Raw genomic sequence first — 18,162 nt, 5'->3', positions numbered from 1 at the left:
CATTACAAATAAATCCCTTTTTTACCTTCGTACTGCATTTCCAACTACCAGCACACTGTGTGTCACACTGTGTTTACATTTCATACAGCCTAATCGTGTTCAATCTGAAAAATAAATAAGATCATGGGAAGAAGTGTGTACCCATGTCAAAGAGAGTGGATGTGAGAGGAGACGGAGGTGTGAGCACTGACACAGCCTTTGATGTTAAATTGGTATTTAGAGGTTAATGAGGCTGTTAGGAAGAGGTGAAGGAAACGCCTGCGAGTTCACACACACACACACACACACAGGAATATATCTGCTGTAAATGAAGATCTCTGTCATACAAAACCTGAAGGACAAGACTGTATCAAAGGGATAATTTATTTAAATGTATTTCCCAAATGAAATACATGTCAAAGAACAAAAGTGCAGGATTATTCAGATCCCTTTCTAAAGTAAAACACGCCAAACCAATTTAACTTTAGAATAATAGCATTATCAGAAAATATACATGAAGCATCAGCAGTTAAAATACACATTCTGCAAAGTAGTAAAATGTCTCTGATTCTGTGGCAAATTAAAGAGTGTTAATACTGATGAAGGGTGACCAGATAAACCTAATGGGTGGTGGGATGATTAAAGGAGAGGAAAGAAACAGAAATCTGTATTGTTTATTTTGTTGGAATATTGGATCATGTTCTCAGTTTGAACCCAGAAACAGTTATTCGAGTGAAATTTGGAGCACATCTTAAATATGACAGCCAAACACACAGACTTTTTTGTTAGAGGTCACAAGCCAAACATCTGGACACCACTGTAATCCTGCATTTATTTGATGTTGTATTTATATACGTTTATATCTTTGAAAAGACGTAGCTATATCTGTCAAAAACAAAACAATGGAGTAGAAATATAAAGTATCCTAACATGTGGAAAAAAAGAAGAAGAAATAGTTTAAATGTAATTGTGAGGTAGTAATCACTTTACATTTCTTAAAATAAAACTAAACCAAAACAATTTTAAACCAAATTACATTTTGCTCAAGGGTTTCTGCACAATCTGTGTTTACATCTGTTTCTGTCTGTTGTGCTCAAACACAAGACTTAGTGTGTGAATATTCAACATTTACTTGGATATACATGAACACAACAGGCCAATAAAACGGATAGTAATCCTGACTGTGCATGTGTGTAAATGCTCCTTATCCGTGCAGAGGGGGTCCCGTCCTCCCGGCCCCAGTCCCAGGCTGCTGCTGTCTGTGGGGTAACGGTCTCCTGCTGGGCTCCTCTTTGATTGGCTCCATTCAGACCCTTTCATCTCTAATGGGCCTGTTTGCTGCTCTGTTATGGACACAAACACACCTCGAGCCCCCCGGGGCGCTGAGCAGCAGACCAGAGGGAGACACATGTCCCAACATGGTGGTCACATCTCTGCATACATCAGCTTATATCTCCGTCTTTATCAGTTTCTTATAGAAAGAGTCCCAAATAAATATCAGTTGAACTCTTCTTTATTATAGAAGTTTGAAAGGACAACACCGCTGATGATCTTCATTTTCTCATTTCCGACAAATCCCATAAAAACATCTATGTGTTAGTTTGTCTCTACATTCTAATTTCCTGTCTGAGGCTCTCAGCTCCAAGCCTTTTGGTTCCTACTTAAGACGACATCAATGTTAAGTGTCTTTTGCAAATGAGTTATCTTACTAGCTATTTGTTCAATTCAAATGTACGAACCAATACGCTGCACGAGTTAATCCTAAATCCCCTTAAATTCATTCCTAATATTTCTTTAAAACACATCTGTTTCTTTCATTTAATTTCTTGACTACATGATCCACAATTTATCATTTTAGATCTATATACTTTACTTTACTCTTTGCTCTTTTCCTTTCTTTGAAATAATTAGAAAGCTGTGTGCTGAAGTCCCCTTTAACGTAGCTTAAAACAAATAGTAAGCGATAATTACCAATAACACTCTTTTCCTTTTTGTGTTTTTAAAATGTAAAACATTTATTTTGACAGGAAGAAGAATAAATAAATGATTTACGGTCTTATCCTGTTGCACTTTAGCCCAAATGTGCATAAAAAACCAGAACAAAACCTGAAATTTACAAATAAAATGTGTCTGTTTCTGATGCTGAATGGATTCCTCTATGCAGATGAGGGTGGTGATGACGCCCAATAATCATTGATCTCCATTGCCGGCAGTCTCCAGCAGTTGCCCGCCCTGTCTGTAACACAGTCAGTTAAGGCCTCTTCCCCTGTCCCATTGATCCCTATCACTCTCTTCAAAGGCTCCCAGGGCTTTGATGGGGCCAGTGAGACAGGTCCTGGTGGATGAGCAGGAACAGCGACTCCCCTCTTCAAATGGGACAGTGAGGCTTGTCTTGTTTTGAGATTGTGACATTTAAATGTATCCCTAAAATCCAGGATCTGGTGGCTGCGCTGTGACGTAGCACACCTGAGGGTTCCCAAGCTTTTATGGCCGGTAATAGTGTATATCCCAAAACCCCTCAAATGTAAACTAACGTCTGTCTTTAATGGTGGACTTAGTGATTGCAGAGTGACAGATTTGAATGGTTTTAAAGGTACTTTTTAGTAATCTCGCCTTCATTAGGGAATCTATTTATTTCCTTGTATACACTTAACATCAACGACACAACATTCTTTTTATTTTCACGAATATTTTACATGAGAAATATTAATGACCATACATACAATAATGCAAACAACGTTTCAGAATAATCATGAGCTCATACTAAACCAATCAACTAATACATTTACAAATGTATTTAAATTTGAAGTCAAAATACAGACGTTTTAACAGCCACATTTAAACTGTTATTCTATATAAACCGTGTAGGGAAATGTCTCGACCCTTAGGTTACTCAAGCATCTGTAACATAGCAATTCCAAACTAGACACTAAGTTTGTTTCAATACATTTTCTTTTGCTGATTTAATTGGCATTTAGGTAAATTTACTGATGTCAAAGGTGACAAAACAAAAACAATTGATTGTATTGTAAAATAGTTATCTAAAAAAAGTACTTATTAGTATGAATAAAGAGGGTTAATTAGTTCCACAAAAGGAAAAAGTATAGCAAGACAAAGTTATGTACAAGAACCTCAAACTAAATGGTCACTTTTGGCCGTTGACTCTGCCAGAAGAATGTATCCCATTTGCTATCAATAAAGTGCATCCATCTTAGATACAAGCACTCACAACAAGAGTTGCAGAAAAATGAGTGGCAGGTGATTGGTACAGTTAAAAGTTCAAAGGGGTCCTGATCATTTGTTGTCTCTCCGTCACCTCCGTCGCTGCCCCTCCGTCTGTCTGTGCTTTAATGGTGTGGATGGGTATCAGTGACCGCTTGCTCTACCTTGTCATCTCCCATCATGCCCTGTGACATGCAGGTCTGCAGGTCTTTGATGTTACAGACAGGCAGACAGATGGAAAAGCAGACAGACAGGCGAGAAGACAGGAGACAACACTGCAACATCCACAGATACCAATATCAATCAATATCAAGTCTGCAGCTTTCATATTTTATAAACTTATCACGTTTAAGAAACACATTCATCAGCAAGGTTAATGTGAATGAGATGATGTCAAACATTTTCTCCTGTAAAACATCTGCACATTTACTTGAGTGGGATTACATAATGCAGGACACCACAGTCACCACTGATTGTTGCCATATTTTTCATAATAATAATAATAAAGTGACCTCCTTGAGCAGCTAGAGTAACATGCTGCTTGCACATTGATGTATCAGTAATATAATGTTGAGTATAAAATCAGTCTAATGGGGAATTTTGACTTGTGTTACTATAAAAAGTACATTTCACTGATACTTTTACTGTAACATTATTTTGAATGCAGGACCTAGTATCGCTACTTTTATTTAAGAAGAGGATCTGAGTAATTGTATCCACATCTTTAAACCCTGTTTAGAACCAAACACGCAGAAGGAAATTGTAATATTGGATGGAAACATATAATTATCAAAGGATGTAAAACATATTAAATATGATTACTTCCACAAAGTATTTGAGGAAGTATTCAAATTCTTTATTTCGTGAAAAGTACTGAGAATGTTTCTAAACTAAAGTAATGGCTACACAAGTGATAATCACTTGTCACTTATCATTACTTTAGATTTGTATTACTTATTTAGTTTATTGATGTGTAAGTATCATGTTGCTAACATTTGGTAAAAAGTATATTAACTAATTAATGTTGCTATTAATTCAGTGTATTCTGCATGGAATGACGTAAGTAGACTGAAACCACTTTAATACCAGAGTCAGTGTATCAGTTCTGACCACATCATCTTCTGAGTATATTTTTAATGTGGAGTACTCAAGCTGAGCCGAGATGAAGAGGTATTATGGTGTCCTGTCTCGTGTTGGGTGTGTTGGTATCAAAGCGCAGAGCCTCTTTGAAGTGTCTCAGTCTCTGAGATGAGCTGTTAGCAGCGCGGCTCTCCAATGCGCTCCTCTCCGCTGCGCGCACAGACGGCGCGTCTGGAGGCGAGGAGATACCGGCCCGAGCACTCTCATTATCCTATCAATGGCACCGTTACGTGATTGACCTGATTAACCCTTTAAACCCACAAATTGTTTGGCCCACGCACCATTTGCACACAAAACAGCGCCGGCCTGCCTGCCCTTTTACGCGGATACAGACTCGGGTCCATGCAGGTCCTGGGTTGGGTGGTGATGATGATGAGCCACTTCACATGTGGGATCATCCTCTGCAGATAGTTACTTATCAGTCACTTTAACTTGATCCCCAAATCTCCATTTTAGCATTGAAAGTGACACAATGGCTTAAGATGATCTGAGGCTCTGCAGAGTAGGTTATTACCATTATGTTTAGGAGGTACTTTACAGCTACTCTTACTTAAGTAAAGGATCAGAGTACTTACCACCACTGCACTTAATTTCATATGATACTGGATATCAAACTTTACAATATGTCTGTAGTTTTGCCACTGGCTTAAATAACATAAAGGTATTTCTGATGACATAATTAATGTATTATTATAATATACTCTTGTATGAAATTAGTGTCCTTTTCCCCAAAAACACTCAAATGTAACACATGAGTTAGTATAAGTTATAATAATTTAATACATAATTAGAGAGTCATTTTTCTACTTTCATTAGTTTTTCCTGATTGTGTTTTACTTCAGTAATTGAAGTGATAAAGGAGTTTACAGAGGTTTGTAATGGAGGACTTTTATCAGGACATTTTACAATTTGTAACTTCCTCCCTTAAATTATGACAGTAGTCCTAAATACTAGTACTCAGTACTCGGAAATCTGTGTATTATGTGTTAAATATGAGGTTTGTATAGAGTTTTGCTTAGAGTATTTCTTTAACTTCTATAAAGCTCTGTTTCTACTTCCACAACATTACACATATCATATGTATTGTGATGAGTGATCATAGTAGGATCGTTTACCTTAATCCTGATCAATTTAAAAATAAATATAACCTAAAAACCTGTCACAGGTTAATCTTTTGTTATCACGTCATATCAGACAGTTTGCCTTTAATCTATGGATCATCCTGGATTAGCCATTGCTGTTAAATTAAACCACTCACTGTTTGTTATGTTGCTTATTAAGACTCCTTTTCAAATGGAGTTACATTACAAATGTTAAGTAATGACTGGATGACCAGTTAAGCACTCTATGAACATTGAAGTGTGATTAATGGCAAGAAAGATCATCATCAGGGATGTAGCTATAATGATTTTTTTATTTTCAATGAATCTCCTGAAAACAGTTTCTTTTTAAATCCAATTCTATATTCTTCACTTTGATGAACATTGGGTGTGATTTGCCAGAATGATGTATTACATTCTCAGTCAGACTTCTCTGTTGGACCAATAGCTTAAACCAATATATATGAAATGTACACAAAGAAAGCATAAGCCCTTGATTTAGCTTTTAACAACCAACAGACATTTCTGCTTTAAAAATGACTGAAATTCCCTTTAATCCATTCACTTTTACAAACTTTATGTAAGTTTACAAGAAATGTCAGGTGACAGAAAAAACATATCTTAGAGACCCAGTACAGTGATTTTTAAATATCAAACTGAAACTGTCAAAGTGTGGGGGGGGGTATTTATTTACAGTAAGGACTGGGTTGTGGAGGAGATGGAGACAGTTTGGGGTGAGGTGAGTCTATTATCTTTTTTGGAGGCAGGAAGGAGGGGAGGTGGCAGGGGGGGGGGGTCCTTCCCAGACTCACTGGAGCCTTGTTGTAACAGCCTCATTGAGACTGAATGAGACATCTTAATTACTCCAGTTGTGAAAACTAAAGGAGGGGAAGGTGGGAGGGACGGGAGGATGTGTGCTTTGATCTTGGAGCTGAGGGAGTTTGAAGCCTCCTATAAATACAGACAGGCTCTGATAAGAAGGCCAGTTTTACTCTCAGGACAGACCAGCACACCTTCCTCTGCACCCAGGACTCAAAACCTGCTTTCACCAAACACAAGGATTTACTCTTTTCCAGGACAAAACTTCAACACTGCAGCCATGAGAGGACAGTTTTCCATCGAGTGGATGGCCCAGAGCAGCCAGTCCTCCGGCACAGAGAGCTCAGCCTCTGGACCCGCCGCCTGTGGGACTCATTCAGAGAGTCTGCCGGGCTTTTACTGCAGGCAGAAGTCTGAAAATGGACCCAAGCAGCAAGAAACCAGAAACCAGGGCCTCAATTCAATCAGTCTACAGCACCAAACCTCCCACAATAATCAAGGTATGTTCAGTCCAGCCATGAGAAGTTATGTGTTAACTTGAGTTCTCCCATGTTATGCCACTCTATAATTCTACTTCTATACATTTAAGGCAAAACATGTTTGTAATACCCCATACAGACTGTATGATCAGCTTATACACATTCAATAAGACAGTGTGATGTTAAACAGGTATAAGGATATGTTCAATGTTTATGAATGTGCCAAGTTGGTCTGCGAGGATAGCATTTGTTTATGATATTAAAACAATTTTAACAGATTTCATATCTTATTTTTATAGAAACCAGGATTTATATTTCTTAACAAACACATTAATAAGGATCTAAATGTGATAACAACTGCAGAAACATTTTAAATGCAGGAATTTGCACCAATTTTATTACAGCATCAGGTACAAATGAAGAGTATTAATATTAGTAGTTTTTACTAAAATGTTATCCGAATACTTCCATCAATGGATAATTCTAACATGATTTCTTCTGTTATTTCCTCTGTGCAGTAACCGAGGAAGGCTTCAGCAGCGGGACAGAGGAGGAAACATCCGGCTACGAGAGTGAAGGGGGTCGCTCCCTCTCCCCCTCGGCCCCCACTGACTGCACCTCCACCCCCCCGGCATCCCCTCCGTCAGGGAGGAGACCCCGTACGGCCTTCACAGCAGAGCAGATCAGCAGCCTGGAGAGGGCCTTCAAGAGAAACGCTTACCTGGGAACACAGGACAAATCCGAGCTCTGCAAGAAGCTCAGCCTTTCTGACAAACAGGTACAAATCCTTAGATCATATTCGAGACAGCTTTTTCAGGTTCTTAGGTCATCTCCTTAGTGTTTTATTTTTACTTTATTTAGCATTATTTGTCTGCAAATTAAAGACCTTCACATGACATGGCTTTATTACAGTATTTTAAAACCCAATCCATAAATAAACCTGGAAATATACATATATAAACCAAATTAATTAATATATAAAGTATTGTAGCTAAATCATTTAAGAGAGCTACGTGTAGGGCTTTTTTGGAGACTATTTATTGCACTTGTTTGTTTTTTTATTAATTTACTGCTGTTTGTTTTATTTGATTTGTTATGATATTACCCACGTTTGCGAGTGAAAACATTGTCTAATGAGACTTCTTCTTCTTCTTCTTTTTTCTTCAGATCAGAAACTGGTTCCAGAACAGGCGGATGAAGCTGAAGAGGACGGTGCAGGACGCCCTGGCTCACGCCTGCCAGGCAAACGTCACCTCTCAGTTCATGCATTACCCCGAGCTGCAGGCCTACAGACCGGGACCCTACCCCAGATATCACTCTGCAGCAGCAGCCCAGGACGTCCAAGCCGCTACCTCCTACATCCACCCACACAGCCTGCATTACAGCTCCCCTCTGCCCAGCGTCACCTCTCTGCCCCTGGACTCTTTCTACCAGTACAGCAGCCTCCCTGGAGTCATGCTGCCGTCTGCCACATCTCAGATAATGGGATCCTACTCAGCTTACCCTCAGTATTACTGACACTGAAGATGTGTAGCTACTGTAATATCTGCTGGTACCTTTTGTCAGACAAAATGAGATTTTATTGATTGTATTCATCTTATCCTAATAGGATCAATGCTATAGAAATATAAGGAACACAGGCAATGCTTTAAAGCTTGAACCATGATTTTAACAGGGCGTGTGCAATATTTTGATTTGTGTGTGGATATCTCTGCTTCTCACTGATGTATAGTTTGGATATATTTAAATTTGAATATATGAAGTTGTTTTATTTGATTTGTGTTTGTTTTGTCATTGTGAAATCAGATTGCTAAAATAAAATCATTATTAAAATTAACATGTCATCTCATTTGTATGTAATCTGAACCTATGGAAGAAAAAATATAGTTAGGAAAAGGGGGTTAGCTCTGTACACGTACCTCAGTACTCTAACTTAAGGGACTTGTACTTTATATGGGTGGTTAGATCTTAACTAAAAAATGTTTAACAGTTTTACATATTACCAGTATATCTCAGTATTGTTTTATATCTATAAATATGTATTACTAAATAAAATTGTATCTCAGTATTATAAATAGATCTTTATAAATTACATTATAAAATGACACAGATTTAATTCACCAAAAAAAGATCATCTAAAAAGGGAAACATATTATATATTTCTTCTACTATACTATATATTTTCCTACTACTTTGGGGGATTTTATCATATTAAATTATATAATTACATATTTTAAGTTAAAATGGTACTTGAACAGGCTTAAGGTTGTTTAAAACACTAATATAATGCAACCCCCATATGATGCCAATCAAACACACCTACAGTGCTACGTCACCAGCAGGTGCATGCTGGGTGTGGCTAACGTATGCTAACTTATACAATGAGGATGCCAATGGTTGGATTCTCCGTCGGGAATTCTGCAGTAACTTTAAACTTCCGTGAGGACTTCTTGCTGTTTGTTGACTGGTCATACCGGGACAGATGTCGTGTGGTTATTTATCGTTTTGGAAATAAACAAGCAAAGAAGTTGGACCTGAAGAAGAGTCAGGGGGACGAGGTGTACGAGACAGGATGAGGCTCGAGCAGGTAAGTACAGTGCAACTACAACCACACACTGTTTACACTCCTGCGTGAATTTAGTATTGTATGTAAGTCCATCTTGTATTTTATATGAATACCAGAATTAATGGTAGCATTGGTAGCATTGTTTTTGGTGAAAATTACATTTATTTTAAATGCCTGCCCTGTCATGTGCCAGATATCATTACTACACTGTGCACGACACACCTTTTTTTTGTTTTTTGTTCTTACTCTTTTTTTATATGAACATATGCAACTGTATCCTGTGGTTACAAGGTGTAGTTTATCTTCACTAGCTTCCCTGTCCTGTGACTTTATGACTTCAAATTAATTCAGCATTGTACACTGGAAAAGTATACACGTCTTTTATTGGATTTTAGTCCACCTTCTGTTTTCCATATGAATTTTCTTATGGCAATTCAGCAATTTCTTTGTTAAAAAGCCCTTTACTTTTTATAGCTTCTATATTATATATGACCTTAACACTTCAAAATCAATGCAGCTGTGTTGCACTATACTGGACTATTGGGACTCCTCTTTTTCTTACTAAGGAATATTGTTGTATAATGGTAGTTGATGATCACTTGTATGCACTGGTTGCAAAGTGTGCCAATTGAAAATGAAGATAGTGTTGGTTTGACATCAGCTCTGGTTTGATGTGTACATGTTAACATAATGCATTTAAAAAGTCTCATTATCCTCTAATGAGATTCATATAATAATCTACTCCTTTCTGCTTTTATGTTTATACAATATTTGTTCCAGATTCAGACCAAAGGGAGAACTATTTGTCCCAGTTCAATATGTGTGTTAAATTCCCTGGATTCATTTGAAAAATCGGCTTATGGTTTTCCTGTTGCACAATTACTGAGAAACAGTGTTTTTCCAAAGCTATCATCTTCTAGGACACTGAGGTCGACTCCTTGGTAATGGATCAGGGAATTTCTTTTTTAGAAGAAGAGGACTTAAAGGTGGGGTAGGTAATTCACTAAAGAAACACTTTTTGTTATATTCCATGGAATGCTCTTAACATCCCGATAACAATGAATAAATTAAATGCTTTGACAATAAATACATACAAACCCTTCATCTGTGGAAGCCGTGGCGCTGTAAAAAGCAAGTCCAATTATCTGCCTCGGCCCGCGGCAGATAATTGGATGGCCTACCTGCCTGTCAGCCTTCCATCTCGTGCACACATGGTCATGTGCGCGTTCGTGTGTGTTGGAGGAGGGGCTCTGTAAGGAAGAGGCAGATTTTTTTCGGTTGTGTATTTTCAAATTCTAGAATCGGGTTTCTCCACCCGATTCTACCCTATACCTTTTTAAGACTGGTATAGTAACTACTTTGACTTAATGTCTTACAATTCAATATTCGTAGGCAAACATTTGAATTACATTGGTTTGAAATATATAAAAACGGTTAAATAAAATAAAATGTTAAATATTTTTTAAATACAAACATACATTCCGTCTTAATCTGGTGACTAGTCACATTTTTGTTATTGAATAACCTGCTGAAAATACGATCTGAAGGTGAAAAGCAATGTGAAACCTGAAAAAACAAGATTTGAAACTGAAAAAATAATTGTTTTGAATCTGAAAACGAAAAATCTGCAACTGAAAAAAAAAAGGATTCAGATATCAAAATATGTAAAAAAGTGAAATCTGAAAATAAATATTTTATTCCAAAAAATTGCTGAACTGAATCAAAATAATATTCAACCTGAAAAATGATTTCAAATACTTATTTTTATTTTGAATACATCATTGTATTTTTCAAAGTTCAGGATACAAACTTGAACTTTCAAATAAATTGTATTTTTTTGAATGATCAAAACTTATGACCCTGAAATAGCTCCATACAGAGTAACATGAATGGTTTGTGGCTGAAATCAGTTTTGTTTACCACCAATCACGGGAGTATTGTGTATAGAAAGTATTGAGTTATATTTCTCGTGCTAACATCCATGAAGGCAACATGACAGAGGATGCCAAACTACACTTTGGTAAGCCCCGCCCCCCAAGCAACATCAGGGCCAAAAGTTTGAAAGCGAAAAAAAAGATCTGAAAGTGAAAAACGATCTGAAGGTGAAAAGCAATGTGAAACCTGAAAAAACAAGATTTGAAACTGAAAAAATAATTGTTTTGAATCTGAAAACGAAAAATCTGCAACTGAAAAAAAATAAGGATTCAAATATCAAAATATGTATAAAAGGGAAATCTGAAAATAAATATTTTATTCAAAAAAATTGCTGAACTGAATCAAAATAATATTCAATCTGAAAAATGATTTCAAATACTTATTTTTATTTTGAATACATCATTGTATTTTTCAAAGTTCAGGATAAAAAGTTGAACTTTCAAATAAATTGTATTTTTTTGAATGATCAAAACTTATGACTCTGAAATAGCTCCATAAAATCCAAGAGAGGAAATCCACCTGAATAATACCTGATAGCCAAATAAGACAATGCTGCCATCTGTGGACAGATATAGGTAGTGCAAGGACAGCTCTGAAAGTAACTGAATACATTTGCTGAAGTACTGAACTTAATCCTGAGGTGCTCTTCCTTTACCTAAGACTTTCCATATTATGTTGCTTTATACTTCTTTTCGACAACATTTAAAACATGGTTACTTTGTAGATACAGATTAATAATGCAAAATATAATCATGAAATCAAGGAAACTTGATCACATTTTAAAGAAAACAAACTTGTATCGTCTCTGCATTGATTCATTAAAAAGGAGTCGAGTTTTTGGCCATAAGGAATAATTTCCTTTAGAAATAACAAATGTTTTTCTTCAGGTGATTTTATTCCCTGCACCATAAAAGAGACAAAGTGGCGTTTGTATGCAATTTTTTCTTCTTGATATATTATAGATTTTTCATTTCATTTCAAACCTTTATTTATGCAGGTGAATCCCATTGAGATCATTGATCTCTTTTTCAAGGGAGACCTGCTGCAAGTAGGTTCCACATGAATACATATAAACATAACAGAAAAACAAAAAGGACATCATACAGCATATTTACAGCGACTACAGTTTACATAGCTAGTAACATTTACAGGTTCCAACAGTTTCCGATTGGATAGCATCTATCCTTGTTTTAAAAACATTTAGTGGAACCAAATTGCTCAGTTTCCATTCCTTTTGCAGACTATTCCAAGACAGAGGAGCTGCACATCTAAAAGCTATCTTCCCTAAGACAGTCCTAGCAGTTGGCACATTTAATAAAACCACAGCATTCGATCTCAGGCAGTAGCCACTTACAATTCGCCGTGAGATCAGGGAGCAGATGTAGGACGGAAGTTTCCCTTACATGGCTTTGTATATAAAAATGTACCAGTGACTGAGCCTCCGTACAGTTAGCGAAGGCAAACCAGCCCTTGCATACAGGGTACAGTGATGGGTTAATGCTTTACAGTTTGTCACAAATCTCAATGCACTGTGATACGCAGCATCTAACTTGACCAGGCAATTGGCAGGTGCATTCATATACAGTACATCAAATCACCATAGTCCAGCACAGGTAAAAAGGTCACAGTGACTAGCCTTTTCCTGGCCTCAAGCGAGAAACAGGACTTGTTCCTGTAGAAGAAACCTAGCCGAACCCTCAGCTTTTTAAGCAGGTTATTGACATGAAGTTTAAAAGTGAGACAATCATCAAGCCAGATACCAAGGTATATGTAACAGGTAACCACTTCAAGTTTTATTCCTTGCGTAGTTACAATATCTAAAACAGGCTCTGGTGTCTTTTTAGCTTTAGAAAAGAGCATTACCTTGGTTTTATCAACATTTAAAAGAAGCTTAAGCTCAGCAAGCTGAGTCTGAATAAAAACAGAAATGTTGGTAAATTCATAAGCTGTCTATAAATAGTTCAAATATTTGCAACATTAAAATTATCTACACATTAATGGATACATAATTTAAGGGTATAAGTCCGAAATGGGACTTTCTGCATAATAATAGCTTTTGGTACTTTTATTTGATGCCAATGCTTTTATTTATATATTATTATTGTTTTAATGCAGGACTTTTACTTCAACAACTATTTCTAAACTGTGGGATTTCTACTTTTATTTTAGTAAAATGTTTGACTTGCTTCTAAAATATGATGCATTATTATATATTTAACTACCCAACTGCATATTAATTACTTTGAATGAGTTCCGCCTCCCCATGAGCGATGGACTAAACATTCACACATGGGTATTAATGACCAAGTAATTTATAATGTAATCATATACCACCAGAAATTGAAGTAGTTGAGTAATTGAAACTTTATTTGGCAGATTACATTTATTATGTTATTTAACATAAGTGACATTTTTACGAGACCTTTTCTTGAAATGGAGCATTTAACACTGTAGGATTAATACTTTTACTAAGTATATTCTTCCACCACTGGCAAGAATAGATAATCACAGAATAGTTTATTAGAAACCGGCAAATTATATCTACTTGGAGTAGGTAGGAAAACTAGGTAGGAAAACAAAGTATGTCGACACATTTGACCAACATTGAAAACATATTTTTCATCATATTTTGTCATAACAACAAAGACATTTCACAACCAGATGGAGAGTGGATATAAAAAAAAAACAGAACGCAAACGGAACCTCAATCTGAGCCAATGGCTAATACTGGATTTGACATGTGGGCGTGACGGACAAAATCAACGAACCAATGGGAGAGCTGTTAACGCGGAAGTGGCGGATCGTTGGGCCAATTGGAACGCTCCCTGACGTGCACCGACAATGAGCGTGAAGGCTGAGCGCAACCCAGAAAGCAGCTACGCAGGACGGAGGGGCAGAAGCCGAATGGTGGAGCTGAAGATGGCGGATGGCGACAGCGGGAGTGAGCGCGGTGGTAGTAGCGGGGGAGGAGGCGGTGGAGGAGGCGGCGGTGGCGGTGCCGGTGCGGGTGCGGGTGGAAGCGGCTTCCAGCACTTCCAGAGGGACCAGGAGACCCAGGAACTAGCGTCCAAGCGCCTGGACATCCAGAACAAGCGCTTCTATCTGGACGTCAAGCAAAACAGCAAGGGCAGGTTCATAAAAATCGCCGAGGTAGGGGCCGGGGGCTCCAAGAGTCGATTGACCCTCTCCCTGTCGGTGGCGGCGGAGTTCCGCGACTACCTCGGGGATTTCATCGAGCACTACGCCCAGCTTGGGCCTAGCAGTCCGGAGCAGATCGCCCAGGCCACCTCTGGGGAGGACGGCGGGCCCAGGCGAGCTCTGAAGAGCGAGTTTCTCGTCCGGGAAAACCGCAAGTACTACCTGGACTTGAAGGAGAACCAGCGGGGGAGGTTCCTGCGGATCCGGCAGACCGTAAACCGTGGCCCTGGCTATGGAGTCGGAGGGCCTTCGGGCGGCATGCTGTCCGGCCAGACCATAGCCCTTCCTGCCCAGGGGCTAATAGAGTTTAGAGACGCCCTTGCTAAGCTCATAGATGATTACGGCGGAGACGACGAGGAGCTGGCCGGGAGCATGGCCGCCGGGGGCTACAACGAGCTCCCCGAAGGCACCTCCATTATGGTGGACTCCAAGCGGTTCTTTTTCGACGTCGGGTCTAACAAATACGGAGTGTTCCTGCGTGTGAGCGAGGTGAAGCCAAGCTACAGGAACTCTATCACCATCCCGTTCAAAGCCTGGAGCAAATTTGGAGGAGCTTTCAGCAAATACGCCGAGGAGATGAAGGAGATCCAGGAGAGGCAGAAGGATAAAACGTACGAGAGGAGAGACGAGTCGGAGGGAGACGACGTGGAAGACGACTGATACAATTTAAAAATAAAACAGCTGTTATTCAAGTAACATGACAGATCTGCAATTAAAGGGGGGGGGGGGGTATTTTGCATAAAAGAGAAAAAGCAGAAATGACAAAGTGCATGACAAATCGTGCTGTAATAGCCTACTAAAGTTTTGTGGCGTAAAAAAAAAAGTACATGTGCAGGGAATTATTGGTGTATTATCCTAAGGGTTGGAGGGCTGAGGGTTGGAGTGATTATATGAATCTGAAAGTGGAAAAAAAAGTGGACTAAATGTGTAAATGAGATAGTCTCATTGGTAAAAAAAAAAAAAGAGTGCTTTATTGTAATAAAGAAGAAAAAGAGAACCTACTAAAACCAGCAAATTGGTTTTTATAACTAGAAATGAAGCCAATGAATGCTTTCCTATTTGCAACATAGTTTATATTTAAAGAGTGAGGAGTCAACCTGTTTAAGATGTTTTCCTTGCTCCAATTTAAGGGGGGAGAACTAGCATCCATTGTGTTCCTGTTCCAGTCCAGGGCAGATTGTGGGATTTTTGCAAGTCAGTCAGATGAACCTGAGGGATGTATAGAAAGCTGGCACATCAGCAGCCGTCAAATAGCACAGAAGCCTGCGGGATGCAGTCAAACGAAAAGATTACACAAAATATTAGGGGGAAGTTACTGAGGATTATCTTTAAGCCCAAACAACAAGGGCCTTGCAGACTAAACTGAAGCTTTGACTCCTGTAGTCGATTACAGTGCAGATCAGCTGGGTTTTATGTTATACATACAATGTTAAATCATGTTGTTTAAAGTAAGATTCACTTTCACACCAGAGCATCCCTGGTGTTTGAGAACAACCAGCCAACAAGTGGAGAGAGGACAGTCTCTTGTTCCCCCTCCAAGGACTTCTATTGCTCATTTTCTCCCACATGTCACGACAAGGGTCCAAATATCCGGCATTCGGAGGGGGGCGCTGCATCAGATTCAGCGAAAAGCTCCTCTGACCTTCCAGCTCTGCCGGACTGCAGAGCGTCAGCGATGAGTTTTCCCATCAGCCTCTCTGTCACGGTCAGAGCTGAACTGACAACCAGCCACAGGCCACTTTCTGACGTAACTTCCAACACGTGAAGACCCTGGACAGAAACTAATTGATGGATGTTTTTCTTCCTTTCTTTTTTCTTTTTTTTTCAAAAGAGAACTATATTGAAATGAGATTCTACTTATAGGAAAACATATTACTGAACAAGCCAGCAATAGATATTTTGAAATACGTATAAAGGAAAATGTATTGTGTAAAGGAATTCCAAGTCTAAAAATAATAATAAAAAAGGTTAATTTCTTAAAACAAAGTTGTGACTGAAACCTCCAGATTTTCTTTTTTCCTAGAGTGAAAGTATAACACATCCTTAATTTAAAAAAAACTATAAATGCATTACCTGATGTTGTTGTTGTATATGTTCAAATCCCTGTGTTCCTACAGATATAAGAGTTCTGCAGCTAGAATATGAACGTAAGCAGTGGGTTATTCTTGTTGGGTATTTTCTTGACTAACGGATGAATCCTTTAGTCATTAAAATGTCTGATACATCTCTCTTAAGTCATTCAGCTTGCTTATGTCATCCTCCAGCATTCCAACACTGACAAATATTCAGGTTATTATGATTTCAAACATTAAAAAAATCAGGAAATCTTTACAAGTTGGAAGTCATTCCCAAAGATGATTGAATTTGAAAACCGTCCACTTGCAAACAGCATCAGTTTGTGTAATCTGTTTTTTATTTATTTTTATACTTAATGTCGCCATTTAGTGTTGTATTGGAGTAAAGTAGTTTGATTCACTGGAACATTGAAATCCTTACTGGGAAATCCAACCATATCAAATCCAGTGCAGGATTAAAGTGCTTTCACCTCAGAGGTCAGTGTGAGGATTTATAGACTGCAACCACATATTGAATTGTTTTGATGCTGCAACTAACGATTGTCTTCATTATTGATTAAACTATTGGTCTGTAAAATGTCAGAAAGCACTGAAAATTTCCATTACAATTTCCTTAAGCCTGGAATAGTCTTTAAGTCATGTTTTGTCAGGCCCACTGTTCAAAACCGAAAGATATTCTGCTTACAATCACACATAGCGAGTAAGTATTCACGCCTGAGAAGAGTAGCCAGAAAAGCCTTGTTATTTATTTAAAACAAATAGTGAACTATCATTGTTGCAAATGCATTTTCTGTGAATCCACATTTAGCCTTTTTATATTACTTTGAGATCAGATACGTTATATTTTCAGCCTTATCTGTTTTTAGTACTCCTTTACAAATGGAAATGCAAAATGCAGCTTATTATTTGGTAACTGTATGAATCTTAATTAGAATGTGTAATAAGTATTTAGACAGAGAGCAAAGAAGAGGTGAACTTATTTGATATACTTTAACGATGAAATAAATATCAATTCCGCTCATATTTTCAGCAAAAAGGTCAATGTTGATGTGTCTTGCAGTGATGATTAAACAAATCAAGGCATACATTGATCAATTATAAAAGGAGAAGATTAATCCGAAAATAATCTGCTAAATTGTTCGTAGCAGCCCTAATTGGAATTCTACTGTGGTTTAAATAGGCCTCGTATTTCCAATGTATGCAGAGTATGAAGAGCATTTGCTTTACAGTTGCTGTAGACAGACACACACACACACACACACACACTCAGAGTTTAGCGTGAAGCAGCAGCTGTCTTTAGAAGTTTCTAAAGACTGTCAGCAGGAAACGGCTCCACACGAGAGCTTGTTCTAACATCCAGTGTCAAATCAGAGGGATGAGCTTGGTTAGTCCTGGTCGTTCTGCTATATATAACCACCTCCTTTTTCTCTGAAGATGAGATGAACATGTTGTGTGAAAACATACAGCTAAACTTGTGTCCTGACTCTGTTGTGAGGAGTAGAAAAGGAGGGGGAGGGGGGGGGAGAAGAAGAAGGCTTCAGGGTAACGTGATCTCCCTCCACGTGCTGATCTCCTGTTGTTGCTCCTTCTTCTCTGCTCGGACCTTTTCTCCTCGCCTCCCCCCCTCACTCAGTAGTTCAGTAAATTGG

At 38.3% G+C, this 18,162-nt stretch overlaps 2 protein-coding genes across 2 annotated transcripts; both read left to right on the top strand.

Moving 5' to 3' along the window:
• Window positions 1-6,336: 6,336 nt before the first annotated feature.
• ved (ventrally expressed dharma/bozozok antagonist) lies at window positions 6,337-8,576 on the top strand. Its single transcript, XM_034224147.1, has 3 exons — window positions 6,337-6,760; window positions 7,258-7,517; window positions 7,907-8,576. The coding sequence occupies exons 1-3, from the start codon at window positions 6,352-6,354 to the stop codon at window positions 8,255-8,257; spliced, it is 1,020 nt and encodes a 339-aa protein (XP_034080038.1). The 5' UTR covers window positions 6,337-6,351; the 3' UTR covers window positions 8,258-8,576.
• Window positions 8,577-14,066: 5,490 nt separating this feature from the next.
• LOC117551277 (transcriptional activator protein Pur-beta-like) lies at window positions 14,067-16,424 on the top strand. The gene has a single exon (XM_034224088.1). It carries the CDS (start codon window positions 14,082-14,084, stop codon window positions 15,096-15,098), a length of 1,017 nt encoding a protein of 338 aa, XP_034079979.1. The 5' UTR covers window positions 14,067-14,081; the 3' UTR covers window positions 15,099-16,424.
• Window positions 16,425-18,162: the final 1,738 nt, after the last annotated feature.

Source organism: Gymnodraco acuticeps, unplaced genomic scaffold (genome assembly GCF_902827175.1).
Source record: "Gymnodraco acuticeps unplaced genomic scaffold, fGymAcu1.1, whole genome shotgun sequence".
Classification (NCBI taxonomy): domain Eukaryota; kingdom Metazoa; phylum Chordata; class Actinopteri; order Perciformes; family Bathydraconidae; genus Gymnodraco; species Gymnodraco acuticeps.
The sequence above is the reverse complement of the archived record's forward strand: the minus strand, read 5'-3'. Positions and strand labels throughout refer to the sequence as shown.

What these genes read in the sequence shown, in the direction of transcription:
- LOC117551277 (XM_034224088.1), top strand. Translation starts at nt 14,082, where the DNA reads ATGAGCGTGAAGGCTGAGCGCAACCCAGAAAGCAGCTACGCAGGACGG.
- ved (XM_034224147.1), top strand. Translation starts at nt 6,352, where the DNA reads ATGTGTGCTTTGATCTTGGAGCTGAGGGAGTTTGAAGCCTCCTATAAA. An exon ending in AACCTCCCACAATAATCAAG is followed by an intron (nt 6,761 to 7,257) that starts GTATGTTCAGTC and finishes TCCTCTGTGCAG; the next exon opens with TAACCGAGGAAGGCTTCAGC. An exon ending in TCAGCCTTTCTGACAAACAG is followed by an intron (nt 7,518 to 7,906) that starts GTACAAATCCTT and finishes TTTTTTCTTCAG; the next exon opens with ATCAGAAACTGGTTCCAGAA.